The following is a 26,199-nucleotide window of genomic DNA, read 5'->3' as shown; positions in this document are numbered from 1 at the left end:
CGTCCGGCGCTGAGGGGCGGCGGGGGCGGGGCCGCGGCCGCTCACGGGGTGTCCCCGCCCCCGCCCCCCAGCGTTCCGCGGTCGCCGTGACAACCGGAGCGGCGGCAACGGCGGCGGGCGCGCCAGTCCGGCGCCGCCTCCCGGCCGTACCGCCAAAGCAAGCAGCCGCCGCCCGGCCTTGCTGCTCTCCCCGCCTCCCGGCCCGCGGGGAGGGGACGGCCCGCCCTCCGCCCGCCCGCCGGAGAGTGAGCGGCGCCCGGGCCGCCCCGCCAGCCCGCCGTTCCCCGGCCGCCGTCCGGGCGCGCGCAGCGAGCGGGCGCGACTATGCCAAGATGGTCCTGCAGGCGCGGAACAAGCACCGGGAGGCGGCCCCCAAGCCGCCCCAGCCGCCCCGCGCCTCTCAGTCGCCGCTGAGGGGGGCGCCGGACGCCGGCGCCGGGGAGCCCGGGCCCGAGCGCGCGCCCCGGTCCCCCGGGCGCAAGGGCGCCGCGGGCAGGAAGGGGCCCCGCGCCGAGCCCGCCGCGCCGTCCGCCGGGGGCGGGCTCGGGGGGCGCCTGGTGGCCGGGCTGCGCGGGGCGCTGGGCCTGCGGCGCGCGGGGCGCGGCCGGACCTGGACCACGCTCCTGCTAGGTGAGCAGCCCCAGAGCGCGGGCGCCGCCGGGACGCGGAACTTTGAGGCGCGGGCCCCTCTCCCCCTCCCCTATGCTCCCCTCCCACTTCCCGCGCCGCCGAGCCCCGCCGCCCGGTCCCCGCCAGTTTGCAGCCCTCTCCGACTTTTCCTGGGACGTCCTCACCTCCTCCTCCCCTCCCCCTCCGCCCTGCTCAGTCTTCCTCGCTCCCTTCCCGTCCGCTCTCTGTCTCTGTTTAAAAAAAAAAAAAAAAAAAAATGGCCCCGAGATCAACAGCTGCCCGGCCTGGCGGCGAACTGACAGGTCTGCGCTAATGAGACTTGGGCGCTGCTGATTGGCGCGGACCGGCCGCCTTCCCGTTATCTTGGCCCCTGCCCGGAGGATGGTTTGCTTTGGGTTGGAAGCGATTCCGTGGAGCTCAAAGCAGAAGCACGTTCCCTATCCTAGAAAGTTGCTAAACTTATAATTAAATTTTAGCGTGCTTTTTTCTTCTTGGCCGCAAACACCGCCGGTGGCACTTTGTGATTCCTCTCGGCACGTCACTTTCCAGGTTGTGTTATGTTTTGGTCACTGGAGCTCTAATCCTCTCTGTTGACCTGGGAACGTTTGGTGTGGAGGGTCCCCTCCTTTTCCGCTGCCATGCACCAAATGGATGATGTGCAGCGATGTGCTGAAAAAAATAAAGTTAAACAGTCACAGGTTGTGGACCGACTTCAGGTTTCCTTTGTTTCCTGATTGACATTCCGATAAGGCGAGTTATAGCAGTTTGGATAATGGGCCTAATTTTTCTAAGCCAGTAAAATACTGTAACACCGCCTTTCCTATATAATACCATTAATGGGCTTTGGCTACTGCATTATTTAACTATTGGTGATTTATGCCTAATTATTCTTTCAAATTCCCTTAGTGACCCAAAAGAATTTGGATTCCAGTATAGGCGAAGGAATAGCACACAGCAGTTTAGCTTCCCCTGACATAACATCCACCACTAGAAGCCACTCAATCATAAAAAGCCAGAGTCATCTCCGTGTGTGTGTGTGTGTGTGTGTGTGTGTGTGTGTGTATGTGTGTTTTAACGGGGTCAGAAAGGTTGATATTGTTATTTGGGTACTTTTATGTATTGTAGATTCAAGGCAAGAAAAATTCAGTATTTTCAGTATATTCTTCTTCTTTTCAGTAGCGAGCTTGAAAAACCTTGCCAGTGTGCAGGTTAGATAAGTTCACCTTGGGGAGGCAGCATGGTACAATGGATGAGACAGGCTCCGAATTCTGTTCAGAGTGGTGGTTTGGTTTAAGTTTCAAATTATTTCCTCTGTGAGTCCGTCTTCTCTATGACCTGAGATTATCGCCTCCTCTGCTTGCCTCATGGGCATGTTCTGAGGAGTAGAACTAAAAGGCGTGGCTAATACATGGGAAGGCACTTTGTGTCTAAAGCCTTTAACAAGTTTTAGTTGCTATTATAAAAGCATGTGCATGATACTGATTTGCGATCTGGTGACGATGAAGTTGGCATTTTTGTTGAATGGCTAGTATAAATGTTAACCATGTCATAGTGAAATATGGAAGGGCACCACTTCTTTTTCAGGGAAGTTACAGTAACGCCCACAGGATAATCATCTTGCCATTTTCTTGTAATTGCAGTTACTTTTCTTTTATTGGATGGCTAAGCTTTGGATTTGGTGAGCATTATATTTAATGCTTATACCTAAATACAGGTTTGTATTAATAGAACAGTGTGGCACTTTCCTTACCCCTCTGGACATTGGCAGGAGGTACAGTAAAGGGGCTGTCTCACATTTTTGGGTGTACTCTGGACACTGGTCATTGGATGGAGGTTGGATGATTTTCTATGAGAGGCCATCTACGGGATTCGGAGAATGATCAGACATAGGATGTTTGGTTCTTCCTCTGGCTCTGTACCCTTGGGTCCTGCAAAAAGGAGCAGAGTTTAGACGTTTTTGAAAGCCTCCTCATTTCCTCTCTTCTTGTCCTTCGCAGAATGAGTGTGAGTTGAGCTGACACCGTGTAGGTCTTTGGTGTGGGATTTTGCTCTCACAAAAATGGCTTCATTCTGTTTGGAAAGAAATTTTACAACTTGAATCTCCCTGATGGAAGCACACATTGTTAAGAGTTAGAAACTGATTAGAGGTTCTCGGTTCTGTTTCTTTCATCTCCTCCATATGTGCTAAGCGCTGATGAACTCACTACCTACCACGGTGGCCCCTTCCGCTGCTGGACAGTGTTAAGCACTGTTTAAAAACATCTACTTAACAAACACACATGTTTTTCTTATTTTTGGACATTATTTGCTGCTTATTTAGTGGTAACAGTCATACAGTTTTTCAAATGTTTGTTTTTTGAAGTGTCAATCCAAGAGCGCCCTACGTCAGTCAGGGTGAGTAGCAGTATAGTAAAGAAAAACCATGATGCTGTTTTTCTCCAGCTTTATTGACCATAACTCACAGTAAGCAATACAATTGACATTAAACCTGCTCACACTTCTGAAAGTGTAACCCAGTACATATATGCACGTGTCTGTTATTCCATTTAGGTATGTCAGTGTCCTGGCAGGAAACAGATTTAATAAATGGACTGTTTTCAGAAGTGAACAGTTTTAAGGAACCCATAAAAGACATTGAAACATCCGTGACTGTCAGCAGTCAGAAGGTGCTACCACCTCTGGGCCTTCAGGGGAAGGGGAACTTCATCAGGAGCTGAACCCAGGGAGAGCTGTGCTACGGGAGTAGGATCTCCCAGGAAGAGGGACCCCAGACACTCTCCTCCCACCCTCTGCTCTCCCGTCATGCCTCTCACTGGCTGACCGACTGGAACCCCTCTGGCAAGGGACCCAGCTGAATCATTCTGTAGGGCTGGGAATAGGCAGAGAAGGGAGGAGGAGAATGGATTTAGAGATGCAGTGGAGACCAGCAAATATGTGCATATACTTGAAACAAGTGTCATGTAACAATACTTAACTCCTGTAATGTACAGTATACTCTGATTTCCCATTCTGTCTTTTTAAAAATAAATGCCATTTATTGGGGCGCCTGGGTGGCTCAGCCATTAAGCGTCTGCCTTCAGCTCAGGTCAAGTTCCCAGGGCCCTATGATCGAGCCCCTCATCAGGCTCCCTGCTCAGCGCGAAGCCTGCTTCTCCCTCTCCCACTCCCCTTGCTTGTGTTCCCTCTCTCACTGTCTCTGTCTGTCAAATAAAATCTTTAAATAAAATAAAATAAAATAAAAATAAAATAAAATAAAAGCCGTTTATTAACTCTTGAGTTTTATGACCTAATATTATACCCTACAGTTTGAAAACACTGCCTTAGAAGAACTGTTTTCTGATTCTGTACCTGTTTTAAACTAGTTGGGGGCCTGAACAAAAGCATTTAGCTTCTCTGAGCCTCAATTTGTGTATATGTAAAAATGGGAGGCCAGCATTAGACTTGTGGCTCTCAATCTTCGCAAAACTGGACTAGAGTCATCTGGAAGCTTTAAAAAATCCTGATAGGCCACACATCAGACCAATTAAATCAGAATCTGGGGTGGGGTGAGGTGGAGGGAAGCGTCAGTAATTTTAAAGTCCTATGTCCTGCCTCTACTTAGAAGCAGACTGTCTAATAACATCACGGAACTGACGTTCCTACATGGCAGCGACCCCCTAGTACTAAGTGCTTCTTGCCCCCCCTCTTTTTTTTAATTGATCTGTTTATTTATTTATTTTTAAAAGTTTTAAAAAGGATTTTATTTATTTGACAGAGAGAGCACAAGCAAGAGGAGCAGCAGGCAGGGGGAGAAGCAGGCTCCCTGCTGAACAAGGACCCCAGTGCAGGACTCGATCTCAAAACCCTGGGATCATGACCTGAGCCAAAGGCAGATGCTTAACTGACTGAGCCACCCAGGCGCCCCTCCCCTCTTTTAAGGCAGGGGTACAGACAGTCCAGTTTGCCCAAGGTTCTCCTAGTCTCTATTGTTTTCCCAAGACTGGGGCTGTGAGTTGCCATTCATCATCTGATATGGCTGTTATTTTAATGAGAGTTTCTTATACCCATGTCAGTTGTCAAAAGAAGGAAGTAAAAAGGGTAGCTGGAGAGGGCTCTGTGTTTAAGGAGAAATGGAAGGAGTCCTTTCCTTTGTGGAAGTGAAGAATATACGTGTTAAACATGCAAATAAAGCATGCCTGTGGTGAAAGACTGCAAGGTAAGACGTCATTTACAAAACATAATAAAATTGTAACCTGAATATGGAAGAGAGAGATAATGAAAACTATTGTTTTTTTCCCTTGCATCTGTCCTACTTGACTTGTTTATGTTACGTGTCTGGTTGCTAAGGTCAATGGCAAATTCACCCTACTGTAAGCGGGTTCTTTATTGGCAAGGCTTCTCAAATGCAGCATGATGACATTTTGGGTTGAATGATTCTTTGGTGGGGGGGGCTGTCCTGTGCATTATGAGATGGTTAGCGGCATCACTGGCCTCTGCCTATTAGATGCCAGTAGCACCTCCCCAGTTGTGACAACCAAAGTGTCTCCATGTATTGGTAAATATCCTTTGGGAAGCAAAAATGCCACATTTAGGACCACTGCTTTTGTTAGCCACAACTTATGGGAGTGTGAAAGCCCATATAATGGGAAACATATATGACTTCTTAGGGGCAGAAGGGGTAGGAAAGTGGGTGGAGGCAGAGGGCTGAGGCTAGGTGTCGGCAATAGGGCTGGGGAGGAGGCAGTGTGGTGTGTTTGAAGCAGCACAGCCATCTCAGTACTGACCTGCATTTGAATCTTGTTTCTACACTCAAGAGCTATAGATCCCTTAATATTTCTGACTCTTGACTGCCTCATCTTTAAAATGGGGAGATAAATGCCCCACATGGTTATGGTAAAGAATAAGCAATGTATGTAACAGCAGCTTTATTCATGTTCACCAATTACTGAATGCCTACTATGCCTGATGCCAGTTTTGGGGGGTTAAGATGGAGGAAAAGACAGCTGGAGCCTCTGTGTCCATGGAACTCCATTCTAAAAGGGTCAGGGACAAATAAAAATAATAGTACATTACAGTAAGTCCGGTGGGGGAAACAAAAACGTGGCCGAGATAGAAAAAACTGGAGATACCCGCTTTAGAACCGGAAAAGTCTTTGGGGAGGTAGCCTTAGAAGTGAGCCCTAAAGGCAGAGAAGGTGCACACTGTCCAGAGGAAGAGAAGGGGCGGTGTGGACATGGCACACAGTGGATGCTGACGTAGGCCATAGCTTAGTGTGTCCAGCATGACAGGGGCACAACCCAGATCTCCTTAAGGAGCTGGGGTTTATTCCTAGTACTATGGGAAGCCACTGAGGAGTGTTGAACAGGAGTGTAACGTGATTTAATTTTTATTTTGAGAAATCTACTCTTGGGAAAATGGGTTGTGGAGTACAAGGGCAGAGCAGAGAGAAACCAGGGAGGAGGCTCTGGCACGGATCTAGTAAGAGAGTCGTTGGCTGTGATGAGGGGGGTAGATTTGAGATCTGCTTTGGAGAGAGAAGTGGTAGGATTTGCTGGTGAATTGGACTTGTACTGAGGGAAAGGGAAGAGCTATGAATAATTTCTATGTTTTGGCTGCTGTAACTGGGAAAACAAGGTGGCATTCACTGAGATCGTGAAGACTAGAGGCATGGGTGAGGGCATAGGTTTGAGAGGAAAGATCGAGAATTGTATCCGGGCCATGGTACCTTTGAGACATTTGTGAGATGTCCAAGTGGAACTGTCAAGTGGGCTGTGAGACATAAGATAAGATGTCAGGATGGAAACAAAATAGGGCATCAACAGCAAATGGGGGGTATAAAACTAATGGGAATTGAGAATAGCATCTTTTACTGATACTGGATTTACTTTGTGCCAGGCGTAGTTCTAAGTGCTTTGGAGTTACTCATTTATCTTAAACTCATTTCACTGCTAACTCAGTCCTGACCATGACCTTGTAAGCGTCGTACCCGTTTTATCAGCTAGAGGATCTGAGGCACATTGATGTTAAATAACTTGCTCAAGGTCATCCCTAGAATGTGGAAGGCTCAGGATTTAAACCCAGGCAATGTGGCTTCAGAGTTCGTGCTCTTAACTGCTATGCTATATTTCATCTTCGCTAGGGTGAGTACTAGAAGAAATGAAGCCCCAGGACTCAGTTCAGAGAGACCGCCGACATTTAGTGCTCAATAAGTATTAGCTTTCTTGTTTCTTTCTTTAGGGGAAATGAAGAAAAGAAGGATCATGCATAGAGATATGGGAATAAGAAGTGGAAAGAGGGCATATTAGCGGTAGCATAAAGGACAAGAAAAGCTGAGGAACTGTGAAGGCACAGGGACCACTGGCTTAGTGGGATGGCTTTCAAACAAACTTAGATACAACTGACCATTAGCCCTGAGGGTGTATTACTATGCAGATGTTGGGCCAGCACAGGTCCCTGGAAAGCCAGTGAATGAAGTGGGAATTTGGGATTTAAAGAGTTTCTTCAATGTTCAAAACCATTTTTTTTTTCTTTCTAAAATAGACTTCTGGTTAACTCTAAAGGACATTTATAATCACTTAAACATTTTTAATTATTAAAATAAACAATTAGAAGGGTTCTGAATATGTTATATTCATGTGTGCTCAAATAACAAATGTGATGAGTTTAGATTGTGTAAATATAAAGATATATTACCAATTTGTGATTGACTTTTGACCTATAATATGGCATCAGTACTGAAAGCAGATGAAACTTTATTATACACAGGCATATTTGGATGTTGCTAAAATTTGAACTATAGCTATTTTTATAAGTTTTATACACTTAGCCTGTTAGGCTGTATTAATGTTTCTTAAAGTTTATGTTAATGAGATTTACATTATCACAGAGACTGTAAGTCTGTGTGCATGTTTCTAAGCGGGGTAGCTCTAGGCTTTATAATTTAAATCTTTAGTCCTAAATTCTTGCTTTGCTAGTTTATCTTTTGCCATCAGATTGTACTTTACCCAAACCTTTGGAACATCACTCTTCCAGGAAGAGTTTGCTAGTTTTCTTTAGTTACCATTCTAATGAGTATTAGTCATCAAAGTTGGTAAAAATTACATCTGTTTCTAGGTCAAGACCTTTATGCTGCTGTTTAATTCCATAAAAAGCAGTCTCATTTCATAGGAAAGATCAGTTCTTCGTGGATGATCTTTCGTAATTCAAGAATCATTGAATAGGAATAAATTTAAAAGTGGAAGAATTGATTTTTAGAGTACATAAATCTACAGCTATTGTAACTTTTTTTTTCCTTCAATACTATTTATTTTCTCAGCATTGTTATTTTTCCCCCCCGAATACATTTAAATGAACAGCTCACATATCTTCACGTTTGTCTGGCTTACTCCTTTGTGTTTGACTTCCTTTCCAAAGTAACCAATTGTCAGCTGTGTTTTTCAGGTCTGTCACTACACATGAACAGTGCTTGGGCAGCATTTTGTAATTTTAACTTCTAGCAGCAAATGTTAACATAATAACCTAGTCACCAAGATCACTCACAGAAGTTCTGTTGTGACTGATTGTACTGACCAAGGATGGGGTGAGTTTTTCTTCTAGTTTACAGTAGTACCCAACTGTATCTTAAACAGAGTTTATAAATTACTTGGCCAATTCCTCTTGAAAAATTGCCATCTTAACAAATTTTTAACTTGGGAAGATTGTTATATTGAGAAGAGTGAGGCTTTAGTCATATTTTTATAGACCTCAACTCAAATTTTCCGAAAGTGCTATTGCTCTGCACTGGATTTGTCTATTACTTCCTAACAATAATCACTGCTTTTTGTAATGCAGCTTTTCAGTGCTTCAGTTGTCAAACTTCAGAATCTTTTCTCCACATTTTAATAATAATCATAAAGTACTTATGTAACTAGCACAGTGCCACTGTTTTCCACTACATTTAAAAGTTTTTTTTTTTCTTAAATAAGACCTTATTTCTCATTCTTTTGTCATCTTTGATCTCCATGGAAATATCGTAAAAAATCTAGTGCTGAAAGGTTAGTTACTGGAATTTTACATGTGAAGAAAGTAAAGTAGGCCAGGTGAATGGCCTGACATCATTAGTTAGTTCACAGGGGGAAGTTTGAGATGGAAGTTAAGGTCTCTTGGCTTGTTATCTGTCAGATTGTAGGTTTCAGATCTCTAGTTTTAGGCAACTGTCAAAAAACCGTCAAAGATACATTAATGGGGGGCGCCCGGGGGGCACTGTTGGTTGGTTTTTCACTCCTGGTTTTAGCTGGAGAGCTCAGGGTCGTGAGGTGGAGCCCTGCCTCGGGCTCCATGCTCATCACCTTGTCTCCTTAGGACTTTCTCTGCCCGGGTGCTCCCAGCCCTCCCAGTTCTCTCAAATAAATAAATAAATAAATAAATAAATAAATAAATCTTTTTTTAAAAAAGACACATTAATGGGAAAATGACCTCCTATATTCGAAGACCTGATAAATCTCTTGGCAAGAGCACTACTTTGCTGGCTTCTGATTAATTGGGGGACTCACTCTGTTACATCCTTAAGGTCCACCTGCCAGTCTCCATTTTGTTTTTCTTAAGTATTTCTTGAAAACAACTAGGTTCTGAATTATTTTTGATTGGTTGGTTGGTTGGTATTAGTATAAAAACAGAGTAAAATAGTAATAAGCAGTATCTTGGTTTTCTTAACCATTAAAGAGTAGGGCAAACTGTGACATCCAAGGGCAGTGTGCAATTTGTGGGGGAATCCATAACCGGAAAATTGGAATGGTTTATTGATTAATGAACTTGTTGAAATCTCTTGCCTGATAGCCTGGGTTTATATTGTATATGTGTGGATCTTTTTTTCCCCTCTAAAGAAGAGATGCAGCTTCTGTACTTTTTCCATTAGGTTCACTAAAGTTTTTCAGTTTTGCTATGATTGCTCAGAAGCATTTAATGGGCTAGCATATTCTTTTGGGCCTATATTTATCTAGCTACTTGTACTTAGAACACTGAAATGCCTTTTTTCAATAAGGAGAAAGTTACTTTATGAAAATTACTAATGTAGGTAACTGTTTGATTTAGAAATATTTGTGTTCACATTATGTGAGGATAAGATTTTAAAGGAAGTTATAATTTATTGCTTTAAAAATCCATCTGCTGGGTAATCGTTCCATTAAGTATTCCCTACTTTAATATTTATATATGCATAAATGGTTAAAAATGTGAAAATTTACTTTGTATATTTCTCTGTTTAGAAGCCTAATTATATTCTTTTTGAGGGTAGTGTTATATATTTTCTATGCTCTGTTTTCATATATTCATTTTAAAATAAGACCTTGCCCTTGATTTTTAAATTTTTTCTAAAGAATTTCCTTCCATATGTGAATGCAGTCTTTCGGTTAAATGTGCTTATTAACATTTTCATGCCTGAGCTTCTAGTGCAAAGGACATCAGTGGCCAGAGTCACAGAATCCAGGCTTTCTTCCAGGTATTGGTGCGTCCCAATCATGTGACGTTATACCTTCTAGGAAAATAAGAGTCATATTTGACTCATAAGGACTCCTGGATCTTTTGCTTAATATGTGAAAGTGTTTTGTAAACTACAACTGATAAACAGATATTAGACATTGTCATTGTTATTGAGAGCTTCTTAATTTTTTCCTGTTATGAGGTATTATGTTGCTCAATGCCAAAAATATGGAGGAGATTCAAATGAACTAAAAGTCAGCCTTGCAGCTGTAATCACATAGATCCCTGAATTCTAGATCTTACTAGTAGTGTCTTCATACATGACTGAATTCTAAAGCAATCGTGGTTCTTAGGACTCAATATTTCTAGTAATAAATTGGGTGCTTTTCTTTTTTTTCTCCATATAAAAAAGAAAACAAATTAAAAGAACCAAACCTACAAAGACTTTTAGTTTGGGGAGCAGGAAGATCAAAATGGAAACAGAAAATAACCAGGCAGGCATGTTGGAGAGTGTGAAGTCCGAAGTATTAGTAGTAATTGTCGTGGCTGTACAAGGTCATTAATTGCAAGGAATAGAGATAACCGAGTAAAAACTGCTTATTCACATTTGGTAGAAATAAGGCTCCGAGAGGCTAAATAACTTGTAAGTCAAAAAATCCAGGGACTATTTCTTTTTAAGAGTGACTTTCTTGCCAGGAGAAGTAAAAAAGGACTTGATTTTTATTTTTAATTTTTTCCCTTTCTTAATCATTGTTTTCTGCTGTCAGGATTTTGACAATTTCTCCTTCAGAGTATCTTTTGAACCAATATTTGCCTTTTCCTAATAAAAGTTGCTGTAAGTGTAGATTTCCAAGCCCCAGGTGAAAGAATCGGGGTCTTTGAGAGTGGCGGCCCACAAATGCAGTCTTAATATGCCTCTCCTAGATTAATTAACCCTCGTGGAGAACATTAGAATCACCCCCGTGCCGGACCTAGCAAAGTTCAGAGCTCTGAGGTGATTCCACGGTGCTGTCGATGTTGACACATTGTCCTTAAAAGTGTTTATATATCATCTGAGGGCCCTTGTTAAGATGTATATTTGGAGTCAGGCTTCTGGGATGGGCCCCGAGAGTCTGCATTTCTAACAAGCTCTCGGGTGATGCAATCACTGCTGGAGGACACCTGGAACACGAAGAGCCAATCTCACATTCAATTTTGTGAACTACCACCTACATTTTGTTCGAGTCATTTTTGTACCAATGATAATTAACCTTGACTGTACATCAGAATCACTTGTGAATTAAAAAAAAATCCTGGGGCACCAGGGTGGCTCAGTCAGTTAATTGTGTGCCTTTTGCTCAGGTCATGATCCCCGGGTCTTGGGATCAGGCCCCCACATTGGGCTCCCTGCTCAGTGGTGAGTCTGTTTCTCCCTCTCCCTCTGCCCCTCCTCCTGCTTGTGCCCTCTCTCTCTCAGATAAGTAAATAAAGCCTTTAAAAAAAATCCCTGGAGTTTCTGATTTAGGGGCTCTGGATTAATACTCAAGTATCTCTAGTTTTCTTTAGTGCCACTGATGATTCGGATGCAACCCCAGGGTTTAGACCACTATGACTCTGTATTACTGCATTATGCTGTATTCTCTGAAACTTGCTTTGGTTCTTTTTTGAGTGGCTTAGTGCTTCCCCACTTTTTTCACAACATGGCACACATAGAAAATGAGAATATTTTCTATTCTGGCATGGAGTGGGTAAGTGGTGTCTTCAAAGCCTGGAGGTTACTGGCCCCCGGGGACTCTCGTGCTCTCATTCTTAGCATTCCAGGCCCCACTGGTTGAGAAGCTTTGTTAAACTTGTTTCCTGGTGTTCAGGGAGTTCTGAGAGCCCGGCACACTGTATATATAATGAGTAGGCCCTCAATACATGTTGCCTTGTTATTGCCATTATTTATATTCTGTACTGTGTATTAATAATGGGAATTTTTTTTCATGTTGGAGCCCAGGCCACATACAGCTTTACTGTAGCTGTCTTTTCTGGCTACCCACCGTAAATGGTAATCATGTCTTGAGCCGTCCTCCCTCCCATCCCACTTTAATAGACCCTGCCTTGAGAAGGTCATTACTGATCTGCCTTTTCAAATTTTTTACAGTTCGTAGACTTTGTGCCCTTTGTTTGAGTGCCATTATTTTATGTATCTGAATCTTATCTCTCAAAGGTTTTACTTTTGATGTTGGTTAATATTTCTTTAATGTTGTTGGTTTCTAGGAAAATGTGTTATGCAGCTAGTAGGCATTTAGATACTTGTTGACTTTAGAACACTTACAAATCTAGGTGCTGGAAAGAAGACAGGAGCTGAGCTTGTGGTATACATGACTGTTTTCTCTTTCTTAACCTGGGTCCTACAGAATGTCTTTTCACTTTGTTACTTCACTACACAGAAACTGGCCTCTGTTTCATTCCAGGTACTATAGACTGAAAATATGATTTCTTCCAATATTAATTTTATTGTAATATATATACCTTCATGTCACGGGAACCCTTTGAGCAGTTTGGAATGCTTCGATACTATCTTTAGGTATGAAGGTTTTTACTTAGTTGAGTACATTCTATAGTTTCTCTTACATGGTGGTCATCATTTAACAGTTCAACCCAGTGAGGTGCCAGGCATAATGCTAAGAGGTGTAGATATTAAGATGAATTAAACACAAGCTCAGCCTCAAGGCCTTCGCATTCTAGCAGAGGAAGCCGTCATGTGCATGCCTAGCTCTTCAGGTGCTGTAATAAAGGTATTTTAGCAAGGGCAGCAGGATAAGCTTCACAAAGTGCCGAATTTGAATGCCTGTGACTTTGAAGGATGAAATAGGAGTTTACAGGCAGGCAGAAGCAAAGGCGTAGCATCGTAAAACACGTGGTATTTTAGGGGATTATTGTCCAGTGCAGCCAGCGGGAAGGGTGTGTGGTGGGGATTAACTGGAAAAACAGACCAGTGTGGGCTCCATGGTTTGAGCCGTGGGAAGTCGTGGAACTTTTCAAACAAGGGGATGAGACGCTTAAACCTGTACATTTAGAAACTGACTTCATTCTCCAGATTGGATTGTTGATGTGGAACATGGAGACTATTTACTGGTGCCTTTTCCTTCTGGAAAGAAACTTTTAAACTCTGAATAGACCCTTGAGAACAATAAGAAATGATAGTTATGATTAGTAATATTTGGAAGGGGTTGAGTATAGAACTTGTCAGGGTTGACTGGGAAACCTTGTCCAATAGATTTACGGGGAGCATCCTTAACCTCTTTTTATGTCATTTGTCACTTGAGGGTTAGAAAGGCTAAAACTCTTTAGAATGCTTTAAGTATGGATTAACCTCAATTTAGGAATAAATTGTATTAAATTTTGCAAGTCATTTTGGACTTAGAATACAGTTTTCCATATAAATATTGTTGGAAGATGAGGTCATCAAATGCCAGCAAATGGGAGAGGAGGCAGTTCTGTCCCAGTGGAAAGAAATGGAATTTTTGAATTAGAACCACCTGTCTCCAGGTGGTTCTTGCCAATTATCAACTATGTGCCTTTGGGGGAATGACCTCTTGAAGGCCCAGTTTTTCATTTGTAAAATAGGAGTAAGTGCCCCCAAGGCTGTGTGAGAATCAAATGAGAGAGTTTGAAGGTGCTCTGAATTTCAAGTCAAATACTGGTTACGAAGTACCCATGTAAGGGAAAAATGAAGCACGGATGGGATGATGCGTTCCTGGTCTGGAATACGTGCTGCTGGCTGGCGTTACAGGAGAGCCTCCTGTGGCTTACCACAGGGGGCCGGAGGGGGAGGCAGCCCACCTTGGCTTCGTAGTTTTTGCTCTCCTCCCTTGAGCAGGAGGAAGAATGAAAGGACAGTGGGTCTCCAGCACTAGAGTGCATGAAACTGAGCTGGGTATCTTAAAAATGCCAATCACTGGGCTCTCTACTTTCCAGCAGTCCCGATGGGGATGGGGGTGTGTCCACAAAGGGGCCCAAGACTTCAGAGTCATCTCAGGAGGGGAAACTTGAGGGAAGGGAGGAAACTGGGAGAGGAGGTGAGTGCAGACAAGGTTTGGGTGCTGGGTGGAGAGGGAATAGGATTTAAGAGTCCCAGAGGATTGAGTGGAACCTGTGGAAAAGCCCCCTCTCCCATTTCTTTTCTGTTCCTCCTGCCCTCCCCCCTGCTGCTGACCACTGTGGGCCAGGCACTGGGGTGGGGGCAGGGGGCATTCCCTTCTTACATTCCCAAGGCACTGGACTTGTCGGTGTGGGGCCATCCAGAGAAAAAGAACAAAGGCCAAGACTGGCCTTAGAGAGCTGCAGCTAGAAGGAGGGGTGTCAGAGGGAGCTGAGCTGGGGCGGATCTTGGGGATCTTACCGGGGGGCGTTGGTTCCACCCCACTGCCTGCTGCTGTGCTGGGGGCTGGAAATTTTAGCACCAGGCTGCTTGTAGATGGGGTGGGGATGGGGTGGGGGAGGTGTCTAATTTCCACCAAGTAAGTGGGGACTCGATTTTTGGAAAAAAACCCCCACAGACCTATTACATACATATCAGTGTGTATATGTGTATCCATCAATCAAAGCACATTCAACTTTATTATGGAGACATGATTTAGATTATTTCATTTTTCTCCTTAATTGTATCGGGTTGTACCCATTAATTCAGCAAACATTTGAATTGAGCTCTGTGCTCAATTGCGTGCTCAGCTTTGTGATAAATACTACAGTTTAAACTTCAGTAAAACACTGTTTCTGCCCTCAGGGAGTTACATTCTAGTTTGTTTAAACAAGATTCTAATAACAGGAGAAGCACAATTTTCAGTAAAGAGGCTGTTCATCCCATGAAACTGAAAATTGATATAATGTGACATATAATCTGGTACAAAATTTCTTTAATCAGGAAGTGGAAGGAGTGTCCAATTTAGTCTCAGAGTGTTGTAATTTAGGTGCTTCCAGCAAAACATAAAAGCCTTTCAGAATTCTCAGCCATAGGATTGCAATCTTTTGAATTAGATTACAGAGCAAACCTTCTTTCCTTGAACACTTTTTTCTTACAGAATAGGCTTGGATTTTTGAAAGTTTGGGTTTGTTTGTTTGTTTTTTCTTCTAATGTTCTGATTAAAAGGAAAAAAAACCCACTATATTTACCACAGTCCCTTAGAATGACAAAAAATAGCATATGTAGAAAAATGGAAAAAAAGGATTATCAATTTTGTGACACTCCCAAAAGACTGTAGACAGGGTTGATAATCACTGGACTAAATTTAGAGAAAATCGTTTATAATCTTTTCTGTAGGCAAGAAATCAAGAAAAGCTCTTTAGGGGTGCCTTTAGGGGTTTTTGTCATTTTCTGGCTATATACTTAAATCACAGGCAGTATCTGCTTTTCTGAGGCTTTCATTTTCAAATGACATATATAGATATACACACATGCACATGTATTTCAATTTTGAATAAATTAAAGCATAACTATATATTTTTTTCTTTTTGAGGGGGCTGGAGGAGGGGGCGAGAAGGGCAAAGGGAGAGGGAGAGAGAATCGTAAGCAGGCTCCACGCCCAGCACGGAGCCCCACACAGGGCTCCATCTCACCACTCTGAGATCATGACCTGAGTAGAAATGAAGAGTAGGATGCTTAACCTACTGAGCCACCCCGGCGCCCCATTAACCCTACATTTTTATGTAAAAATTAGTAGTTTCTATAAAATATACTGCTTATGTCAATAGATGAATTGCAACTTTTCCTCCCTTTTATCTTAAGAAAAAAAAAAAAAGGAGGGGAATAAGACACTTTAGGGTAAGGGAAAGCCTGGCTTTTGTCTTACCACCCCCTCCCCCCATCCTCTTCTAGAGGCCATGCAGTGTATGGCTTTCTTGGAAGAGTTCCTGTGCTCAGCTTCCCTTTCTCTGTCTACTCACTATGTTTCCTTGCGCAAGTTACTCAAGTTAGTTCTGGTAAAGCACTTAAAAAGTATCTGGCATATAATAAGAATGCAAATGTTAGCTGCTTCATTATTATTACTACTAAATTGAAATGAGCAAAGGAATTGAAAATACTGGGCAGATTATGATTTGACCCTGGAGGCTAAGAAAGAGCTCTGTTCAAATGCCCAGAACTCTAAGAATTGTTTAGTGCTTTAGCGATTGTATTAAAGAGACGCACCAAAGGCCACTTGGTACCTTTGTTCGTCTGAGGAATTGTGGTATTCTGAGGAAGTACAGAGGTGATGGCCTTGAAAAATCCTATTTATCACTCTAGAATTGTGAAGGTTAAAGGCTAATTTAAAGCATATGTGAAATGCATTGCCATTGAAGTCAGTAGAAGACTAGGTGCCCTCTTTTACAAGAATTACTTAGTATTATTCTAGAGGTTTATTTTTATTGTCAAATGAGAAGAAGAAACTAACAGCAAAATTATAAAATAGGAGCAAAATTATCATTTTTAAACAATATGCAAAATAGAGGATTGAAGATGATAAACCAAAAAACTATACGAGTTAATAATAGTTTAGTAAAGGAGTAAAAAATAAATACATTGCAAAATAAATACACTTCAAAAATAAATACATTAACAGTATCTAATAAAGTATAATAAAAGATTTCATGGATCTTAGTAGAAAAAATGTTAAGCTTACAAGAAAGACTTAAGAAATATGAATTAACTGTAATTATATTAATTCTACTGATAGGATTTTTGTTTCAAGGCAATTGAAAAAGAAGTTGAGTAATTGAAGGTATATACCATGTTTATGGGTATAAACGTATGGATTTATATCATTAACATGTGGATTCTTTCTAAATTAATTTATGATGAAATCCCAATTATAATCTCAAAGGGATTACCAAAGTATGTGTGTCAGGTGTTCTGTATGATAAAGATGGCATTTACAGTCTGTGAGAGAAGAATCATTTATTCAGAACAGGAAAGATTATTGAGAAAATAAAGCCCAAACTTCATTATTGCAGAGTGAAGTCTTTAAAGGCAGAAACCAAAAAGGAAATGGATAGTAGATTTGTCAACAAGAAAAAATCAAAATTTTGAAAGGTCAAAGTACCACATAAAAGCAAATGTCAAATGACAAACCTAGTTAAATATTTGCAGTTGTAGTGATCTAGAAAGAGTGACTTTTGTCTTGTATAACCATTAATATCTCCTAGGTAAAAATTTTTTATTTTTTAAAAATATAAATACTTCTTTAAGAATAAGACAATAAGATCTAGATTGGTTTTCATTTCTAAGAGCATTTTCATAGTTCAGTTCCTTATTAGTTATTTAATCAGAAGCCTGCAATAAGATGAATCTTGTGGCTTAAGAAAATTGATATTTTCTGGATTCATCTTAATATATTCTTTGTACTTGGGCATAAAGCAACTATTGATTCTCCTATGAGACTGATTTTATTATTAGCTTGTTTTCTCTTCCTTACCTTTTCTTTCTTCCTTTTACCCTGACGAAAGAAAAAAACTCTAAAGGCCTGAGATATAAGGGAAGTCATTTTAGATTTCTTTCTAAGTCAGCACGACTGTACATAAACTTGGTTTAAACCAAAAGCCTGATTTATGGCCTGCCATGCATACATTATACACCTGCTTTGTAAATGAGTAGCCTAAAGGAAAACCATCTTGTCTTTAAGATATTGATCAATGCTTCTTCTCCCTGCATTCCTTGACATTAAAACCTGGGTTGCCTGCCTGTATGCTAATCTATAATCTTTTGAGCTTTTACAAGATGTAGAAAAGTATATAACCCTGTAAAAACTGTTTATTCTCCAAAGTACTTTCTTCCCTGTGAAGAGCATGTTTCCTGGGCAGCTGTCCTAACTTGGCCTCCAGTAAAACTCTTTCTTATTTTTAGAGATTCTAAAATGTTTGCTTGTTTTGCATCAACAAGCCCTCCACCTCTTCCTTCTGTATTTACTTATTTCATTTTAAATTTGTTTTAAAAAATAGTAAAATTTATCATAAAAATGCAGATATTGCAACGATATTTAAGAAGCGGTGGACTCATTTCATTCATCCCCAGTCCTGCGCCATGAGGTCGCCATATTTCTTTATTCCAGAGTTACCTCTCACTGCTGGTTCTGTCCCTCTGGCAGTTCTGTTTGTGGAAGTTTCCCTCTGAGGGTTCCTTGTATAGCTTTTGGCAAATAATAGGCCCCCATTTTGTTGAATGAATGAATGAATGAAATTTGTAGAGATATGCCTAATTCTTTTATAATCCAGGCTGTTGGATTTTAAGCATAGCCCTGGGGTTTCTTTCAAAGAGTCACTCTTTTTTCCCCAATTGCCAAGAGTCCAACATTACACATCCCAAATGCTTATCTTTATAATGCTTTTCTATAAAGTGAAAACATTTCTTTACGCTAACATAGTAATTTAAGTTTCTTTCTTTCTTTTTTTTTTCAGCTGCCTTTGCAGCAGTGTTGCACTGGTAAGATTGTTTTTTTCCTCTGGTATATTTTATGCAGATGTTTACAGCTCACCAAAGCTATTTCCTGTATATATAAAGAAATAATTTCAGTATGATAAGGATGAATGGATATTATTACATGCAACACAATAGTCTGAAAAAGTAGTTTAATTGATAAATCAAGGTCAGAATAATGTAATTTTTTAATGAAAAAAGAGATCCATTATTAAAGAGGTTATATTTGAGACTCTATTTCACTTAATGTTAATATAGTATTCACGTTGAGAGGAATATTAATTTTTTTAATCTTCTGGATAGAGTGAAATATGAATTTCATTAATCAGACATTTCTGAAATGGTAACCCAATGACATTTATAGTTCAATTTATAATTTTATTGTACTTCACTTAAAATATTGTTATTCTGGTTTGTTCTAATTTTAAAATCTAATTTGAATGTGTTTTCTATTAGAAATTTTAGTAGAAATGTTATGACATACGGAGTGGAAAAATAGATATAGATACCATTGTATTTGAATTTTATTACAAAATTATGTGCAAGTTGCTAGATACCTTTGTTTTTGCTTTTAGAGTTTCTTTTAAAAATAGTACTTAGTGTAAGCGTCAACACTTGGCTGGTTACCCTTTTGTTTTTGCAGGAGCCATATAACACATCTCTTTGAAAATGATCGTCACTTTTCTCACCTCTCAACATTGGAAAGGGAGATGGCTTTTCGCACTGAAATGGTTAGTTTTTATGTGATATTTTCGGGATCTAAAATCTTTAAGCTTTCTTTCATGGAAATTTTCAAAGATGTTCTGAAATAGAAAGAATAGACACTTCTCCTTGCCCATCTCTCAGTTTCAACAACCGGTGACACGGCCATTTTTCCTTTGTATACACCTACACACATAGGAAAGCTCAGACATTATATCATTTCATCGGTAAAAACTTTTGTATGTACCTCAAAAGAAAGGAATTTTTTGTTACCCACAGTACTCTTGGCACACTTGAAAACAATGAACAGCGATCACTTAATATCAGTAAGTATCAATCAGTATTTAAATGACCAATTGGCTTTTTGTTTTCTTTTTATAGTTTGTGTGTTGGTAGGCTTGAATCCAGATTCAAACCATGTCTGTACATTGCATCTAGTTGATGTGTCTCTTAAGTCTTTTAATCTATAAATTCCACTTCCCATTTTTATTGTTTTGCTGTTTAGTTATTGAAGAATCCAGGTTATTTGTCTTATAGAAGTACCCCTGGTAAATTCATGTTATTGACTATATTCCCCTGTCCTGAAGTTTCCTGAAAATGGATAGATAAGAGACTCGATAGCTGAAGGCTTAATTTTTTTTTTTGGCAGGAATATTTCATAAGTGGTGTGCATTTATTGTACCGTACAAAGAGGCGCACCGTATCTGGTTGTCTCACTTTCTGCAGTGTCAAGATTGATCGGTAGCTTTAGGTATTGTCATGTTGGTCCTTCCATTATAGCCTAGCCATTAGCCTAGATCAGTTAGTTCATTAAGATTACCAAATGGTGATTTATCTATTGTATTATTTTTCCCCTGTGTTTGTTAACTGTAATTCTTCTATAAAGAAGAATTTTCCCATAATATTTATTTAGTTTCTATGATCTTCTTACACTTCATATAGGTAAGACAGGTGAATGCTTGATTTTTTTCTTTTTAATTACCACTTTCTAGAAAAATGAGTTGGTTTCCTAGCATTTTCTTTTGGTAACCAATGGAATTCCTTCTTTTGGAGTATATCATTATGATCTGATGGATTTTAGCATGTTTTGTGAACTTACCTGTCTTAGCTGGTGAGAGCCCTTACAGTTGACTCTGCTCCCCTCGGACACATTATTATTCATTAGTATTCACTAGTATTCTGTAGTTTTCTTACTCTCTGGTACCATTAAGACATTTCCTTTCCAGACCTGGAATCATCCAGGGAGCCCTAATTGCTTTCAGTGGCAAATGGTATTTAGAGACCACAGATTTGGTGCTAGAGATGTTTATTGCTACTACAGCTGGCCCTTAGAACAACAAGGGGTCACAGGTGCTGACCCCCGTGCAGTCCAAAATCCACATATAACTTTTCACTCCTCCCAGTTTTAACTATTAATAGCCTACTGTTGACCGAAAGCCTTACCAATACCATAAACAGTCGATTAACATGTATTTTGTATGTTACATGTATTATATACTGTATTCTTTCAACAAAGTAAGCCAGAGAAAAGAAAATGTTATTAAGAAAGTCATAAGGAAGAGAAAATAAATTTACAGTCCCATACTCTATTTATCGAAAAAGGTCAGTGTGTACGTGAAGCTGCATAGTTCAAACCTGTGTTGTTCTACAGTCAACTGTATTTGATACTAGATTGGCCATTGTGTCTAAGCCTTTTTAGTAAACAGAATTAAGAAACAATTTTTAAATTATTTATTTATATTCATATTTTAAAATTCAAATTTAGGATTAGATGGTTTTTCCTTACTTTGTTTTAAATTTGTATCTTTACCGTTAGCCCAAGAATCTTGGTTTCATATTCCTTATTTTTGTGGAATAAAAGTACCAAAGGTATTATTCAAAGTAAGATGATTGAAAACATTTTAAGACTTCCTTGTATTTCTTTTTGACTTTAGAATATATTCCATTGGGGATGTACAGTAGAATTACTATATCTTAAAGCCTTTTGAAATCTTCTTCCAGCTTGATAGTTAATTCCTTTATTTTTATTTTGATATTTAGGGATTTAAAATTTTTCATTTTATAATTAAATAAGATGTTTACACGATTCTAAGAAGCCTACAAAACAAGATAGGTCGTGGTGGTTTTCTACAGCTGCCATAACAAAAGTATAATAAACTAGGTGGCTTAAAGGACAGAGATTTATTCTCTCAGGGTTCTGGAGGCTAGAAGTCTCAAATCAAAGTGTTGGCAGGGCCATGTTCTCACTGAAGGCTCTAGGGAGAATTCTTCCTTGCCTCTTCCTAGCTTCCTGTGGTTTCTGGCAATCCTTGGTATGCCTTGCTGGCATCGGAAACACCATCACTCCACTCTCTGCCTCTGTCTTCATGGGGCACTTTTCCCATTGTCTCTGTGTTTAAGTTTCCCTCTTATTGTAAGGGTACCATTTATATTAGATGACCTCATTTTAATTTGACTACATCTGCCAGGAACTTATTCCACATGGGTTCACATTTCTAGGTTCCAGTGGATATGAAATTCAGGTGGATATTATTCAACCTAGTACAGTAGGAAATATTTTTAAAAAATAGCGATAGGAAAGCTAAACACCATAATATCAAGAACCATTTTTTTCCTTTTCAATTAATATTGGGTATGCAAATCGCTTTCATATTTATGAGCCTTCAATCCGGTGTGGAGTTTGATAGCTCGTGGGTGCTGGCTACTAGAGCAGCTGTGGGCAAAATCGTATAGAAGGTGAAGTTTGTTTCCTGTGTTCATCTGTCGCAGCCAGTACTGCCACTTACACTGCCTCTCGAGGGGAGCAAGTACTGGTACTTGCTTATTTTTTGGTCCATGTATTATTCCAACCTCAATATCTGTCCTAATTCCCTCAAAATGAGAGTACCACTACTGTCCTTCCCTCCCCCCGCACCCCCAATCCACACAGCCCCCGTCCTCCAGGGTTCTTACCTTTTTCTGAGCTGGAAGGAAGGAAAATAGTCTGTAAAATTAGTTGTCATCTGAATGTAACTTATATGTAATATATCAACATGTAGCCTTCCTAATATATTTGCATTTTTACGTGTAAATCTGGAGGAAAGATGACTGATAGCACCATTTTGGGGATTCAAATAAGCAGTAAGGGGGAAACATTTTTGGCTAGGGGAGATTTCTTGGGTCACGGTAATTTAAATTCCATAGTTAACCACTCACTTGCCCTGTTCATAAGATAGCCTTTTCTAACACTTAAATTAGTATGGGATATGGAGTTTTCTTAAGTTACATATGTTGTCTGAGTTATGTATATTACTTTTTAAATGTTTTGAAACTATTTTTGAGATATTTTGTTCAATTATTTTAATTAAGACAAGATTATACTAAAATATGTAGTTCTTTTTTTATAACCTAAGATTGTATTAGTGATCAGAAACCATGAGAATAATTGTAGCTATTACTTGCTTGATTGCTTTGTTTTTCAAAAACAGTGTATTTAAGTTTTTTTAAGCTGTTAAGAGGCATAGGAATTATGCATTTTTTAATATAACTATAACATATGCTTGTTTCAGGGACTGTATTATTCTTACTTTAAGACTATTGTGGAAGCACCCTCATTTTTGAATGGAGTATGGATGATTATGAATGATAAACTGACTGAATACCCCCTTGTTATTAATACATTAAAAAGGTTCAATCTTTACCCTGAGGTAAGTTACTTTTTCAGTTGTGATTTTTTTGTTTTTTACTTTTTTAAAGTGTTATTTGCATTAAATGCTGATTCTAAATGTGAGGTGTAATTCCATATATTATATTTCATCTCATTTTTTAAAGAAGATGTGTATCTTTCCTTGGAAAGGAATATGGAAAAAAGATTGTTATTAATTTTGGTGGGCTTTAACTGATTTCATGGAAACTGTTATGATTGCATGGTCTAGAAAAATTGAAAACTATCTAGATTCGGTGTGTTTGTAGGGATTACAGCAAGGAAGCACCATTACATGTCATTTGCCAAATAATGTTTCTTCCCTCTCTGGGATTCTTCACTTAATCGAATGCTCTTTTTTTGGGTGGAGTAGGGGAGAGGTGTGTCCACACAGGAGGTGAGGGAGGAAGGCAGTGATATCAGTAACTTTTTTGGTCTCTCCTTTACCATCCCTGCCTTCATCTGACACATCCCTAAGCATTGTCCAGGGCCAAGTTGAGATGTAACTTCTGCAGCGAGATCCTCCTTGACTTGATAGGAGGGTCATCTGTTAACACACTGCCCGCGTGACTCCCCCTTCTTAGCTCGCTGATGTTGCTAAACAGCACGTGCTCGTGCCAGGGCCCTGGCTGCCTTGGACTCTGGGGATCTCAAGTCCAGGCTCAGTACCTGGACTTAGCGGGGCTCTCAGGCATTTCCCATTGAATGAGAGAAGTCCAGCTTCCACCCAGATTGGTGAAATAGCCGATTGATTAATGAGGAGATGGAGATAGAGACAACCACCAAGGTTCAGTGATGGTTTACTAATGTACTGTTTATTGAGTACGTTCTATGACCATGTGCACATTTACCTTTACAGAAATGGGATCACACAGCAAATATTTTTTTTAATAAGTGCTTTTTGTCTTTTAGAATATTTATAACAGTTTTCCTGTGTCATCTTTTCTTCCTCAGGATCAGTTTTAGTGGCTATATATATGTATATACAATTTCCCATTGTTTATTTAGTCCATCTTTTGTGAAAATATTCATTGTTTTCAACTTTTAAAATAGTCTAAAGCTACCATAAGCATCCTTGAAGCTAAATCTCTGTACATATCCTTATATTTTTAAAACTATGAATTTGTTGATGTGGAACTGTTTAGTTCAACAGAGTATATACTTTAATGATTTTGGTATGTGTTGCCAAAATGCTTTCTCGATAGAGTATACTAATCAAAATTACCATTGGCAGTGTTTTTGAAAATGCTTGTTTGCCTGAATCCCTGCCAATTTGGTAGACAAAAAAATTAAAATCACATGATATATTTTGTTCATTGCTATATATGTGTGTATATATGTATTTCATTCCATGCTTACATTAAAAGTGTATTTTTAATTTTAAAAGTAATTGCTTATGCCTTTTGTCTATATTTCTGTTGAAATTCTATAAGAGCTCATTTATTACATGCTGGATATTAATACCATGCTATCTGGGTAAACATTTTCTCCCAGCCTTTTGTTTGCCTTTTAACTTTGTGTATGACCTGTATATATTTTTTCTGTATAGAAATACTCTTATCTATTCACATCTTGAGAAATTAGATCTACTCAAGAAAACAGAGTATCTATTTGTTCAAGTTTTCTTTTGTGTACCTTAGTAGAATATTATACCTTTTGAAAAATATAAATCTTGTGTTTCATGTTATATATTTTATTCTTACCCATGGGGGGAGAGTTGAAGCCTGACCAATGAAGAATCTGTGTAGGGGATTGTAAGGCTTATTTTACTAGATTTAAAGGGAGCTAAGTAGATGGTAGAGGAAAGGAAAATTTGATAATTATCAAAATATCTCAAAAATATTCTAGTAATGAAACTGTTGATGATAATATCTTTTCTCTAAAAAATCTAAAAAAAGTCTCTATTTAAAAAAAAATAGGTAATCTTAGCCAGCTGGTACCGGATTTATACCAAAATAATGGACTTGATTGGTCTTCAAACCAAGATATGTTGGACGGTGACCAGAGGAGAAGGACTCAGTCCTATTGAAAGCTGTGAAGGCAAGTTTCTTTCCATGATATTGTCCGGTTATTTGTAGGAGCACATTAAACTTAGTGATATAAAGAACCATTTTATTATGCTTATGGATTCTGCAGGTGAGGAATTCGGGCAGGGGATAGTAGGGTTGGTTTGTTCCCATCATGTCGGAGGCTTCTGCTAGACTCAAGTGGCTTGGGAAGACTGAAATTGATTGGAGACTGCTTCACTTACATTCTAGCTCCTGGGCTGAGGTCCCTGCGAGGCTGGGCTCCGTTGGGACTGTCAACTGGGACACCTACATAATGCCCTTTCCATGCCCCCTGGGCTTTTGTATAGCATAGTACCTCCGGGTAGTCAGGCTTTTCATGGGCTCCAAGTTAGACACTGCTTGGCCTCTTTTAGCCTTAGAAGTCACATGGTAGGGTCCCTGCCATCATCTGTTGAGGCAGTCACAAGCCCAGCTGGGCTCAAAAGAGGAGCAGAGACCCCTGTACCTCTACAGGAGGCGTGTCCATGAATTGGCAGCCCTGTTTAAAAACCACCACAGCTAGTGTCGTGTTCTCATCTTTGTTCGGCAGTAGTGTCACGTGTTCATATGGGAACCAAGGCAACCATTTAATATATCTGTGCCATTTTCAAAATAAGCACATTTTAATATAAATTGCCAGACACACAAAGTAATTTATAGTTAGAACATATGCTTTTTTTTTTTTTTATTTTTAAAGGATTGGGAGATCCTGCTTGCTTTTATGTTGCTGTAATTTTTATTTTAAATGGACTAATGATGGCATTATTCTTCATATATGGCACATATTTAAGGTAAGACCATTCATTGAGAATATATTGGTATGTGTTATAATACTATGTACTAAAATAATAAAAATAGTGAGGTAAAGATGAACTTGCAGCTCAGTTCTATAACAATGTTATTTCTAATACATCTGCTTATAGATACAAAATTCTTTCCCATTTGAATGATTTCACCATTGGCATAGTCAGCCAAACTTAAAATAATTTTAGATGCTTAAATAGAGAATGGTGGGGATATTGGATAAATTTTAAATATTCACAGGCTTTTGAGCATAAGCAGTATATTGTTTACATAAAATATAAGGAAAGGACCACTCATTATCAAATGGTGTTAATGACTCTATTTTGCTGACATTAAAATGGAAATATATTCTAAACAGATATTTAATATTTGACCTGATTAACTTCATAGTCCAGCAATATTCCTTAAACTAAAAGGATTGACAATTTTTTTTTTTTTTAAGATTTTATTTATTTATTCAACAGAGATAGAGACAGCCAGAG

General features: G+C 39.6%; 1 protein-coding gene across 4 annotated transcripts in view; it reads left to right on the top strand.

The window, feature by feature from the left end:
- The first annotated feature begins 213 nt into the window (after positions 1-213).
- Positions 214-26,199, top strand: part of DPY19L1 (dpy-19 like C-mannosyltransferase 1) — an 89,198-nt gene continuing 63,212 nt past the window's right edge. For 3 of the 4 annotated variants that reach the window (XM_048212886.2, XM_048212885.2, XM_048212884.2), the window contains exons 1-6: positions 217-630; positions 18,463-18,487; positions 19,125-19,212; positions 22,732-22,869; positions 24,785-24,905; positions 25,611-25,704. In XM_048212886.2, coding sequence (XP_048068843.1) covers positions 333-630; positions 18,463-18,487; positions 19,125-19,212; positions 22,732-22,869; positions 24,785-24,905; positions 25,611-25,704 — 764 coding nt within the window. In that variant the 5' untranslated portion in view covers positions 217-332. Of the gene's footprint in view, positions 631-18,462; positions 18,488-19,124; positions 19,213-22,731; positions 22,870-24,784; positions 24,906-25,610; positions 25,705-26,199 lie in introns of all 4 variants that reach the window. The other variant, XM_057304232.1, reaches the window with a different exon arrangement.

Source organism: Ursus arctos, unplaced genomic scaffold (assembly GCF_023065955.2).
Source record: "Ursus arctos isolate Adak ecotype North America unplaced genomic scaffold, UrsArc2.0 scaffold_3, whole genome shotgun sequence".
NCBI lineage: Eukaryota > Metazoa > Chordata > Mammalia > Carnivora > Ursidae > Ursus > Ursus arctos.
Note: the sequence above shows the minus strand (reverse complement) of the source record. Positions and strands in the feature narration are given on the sequence as shown.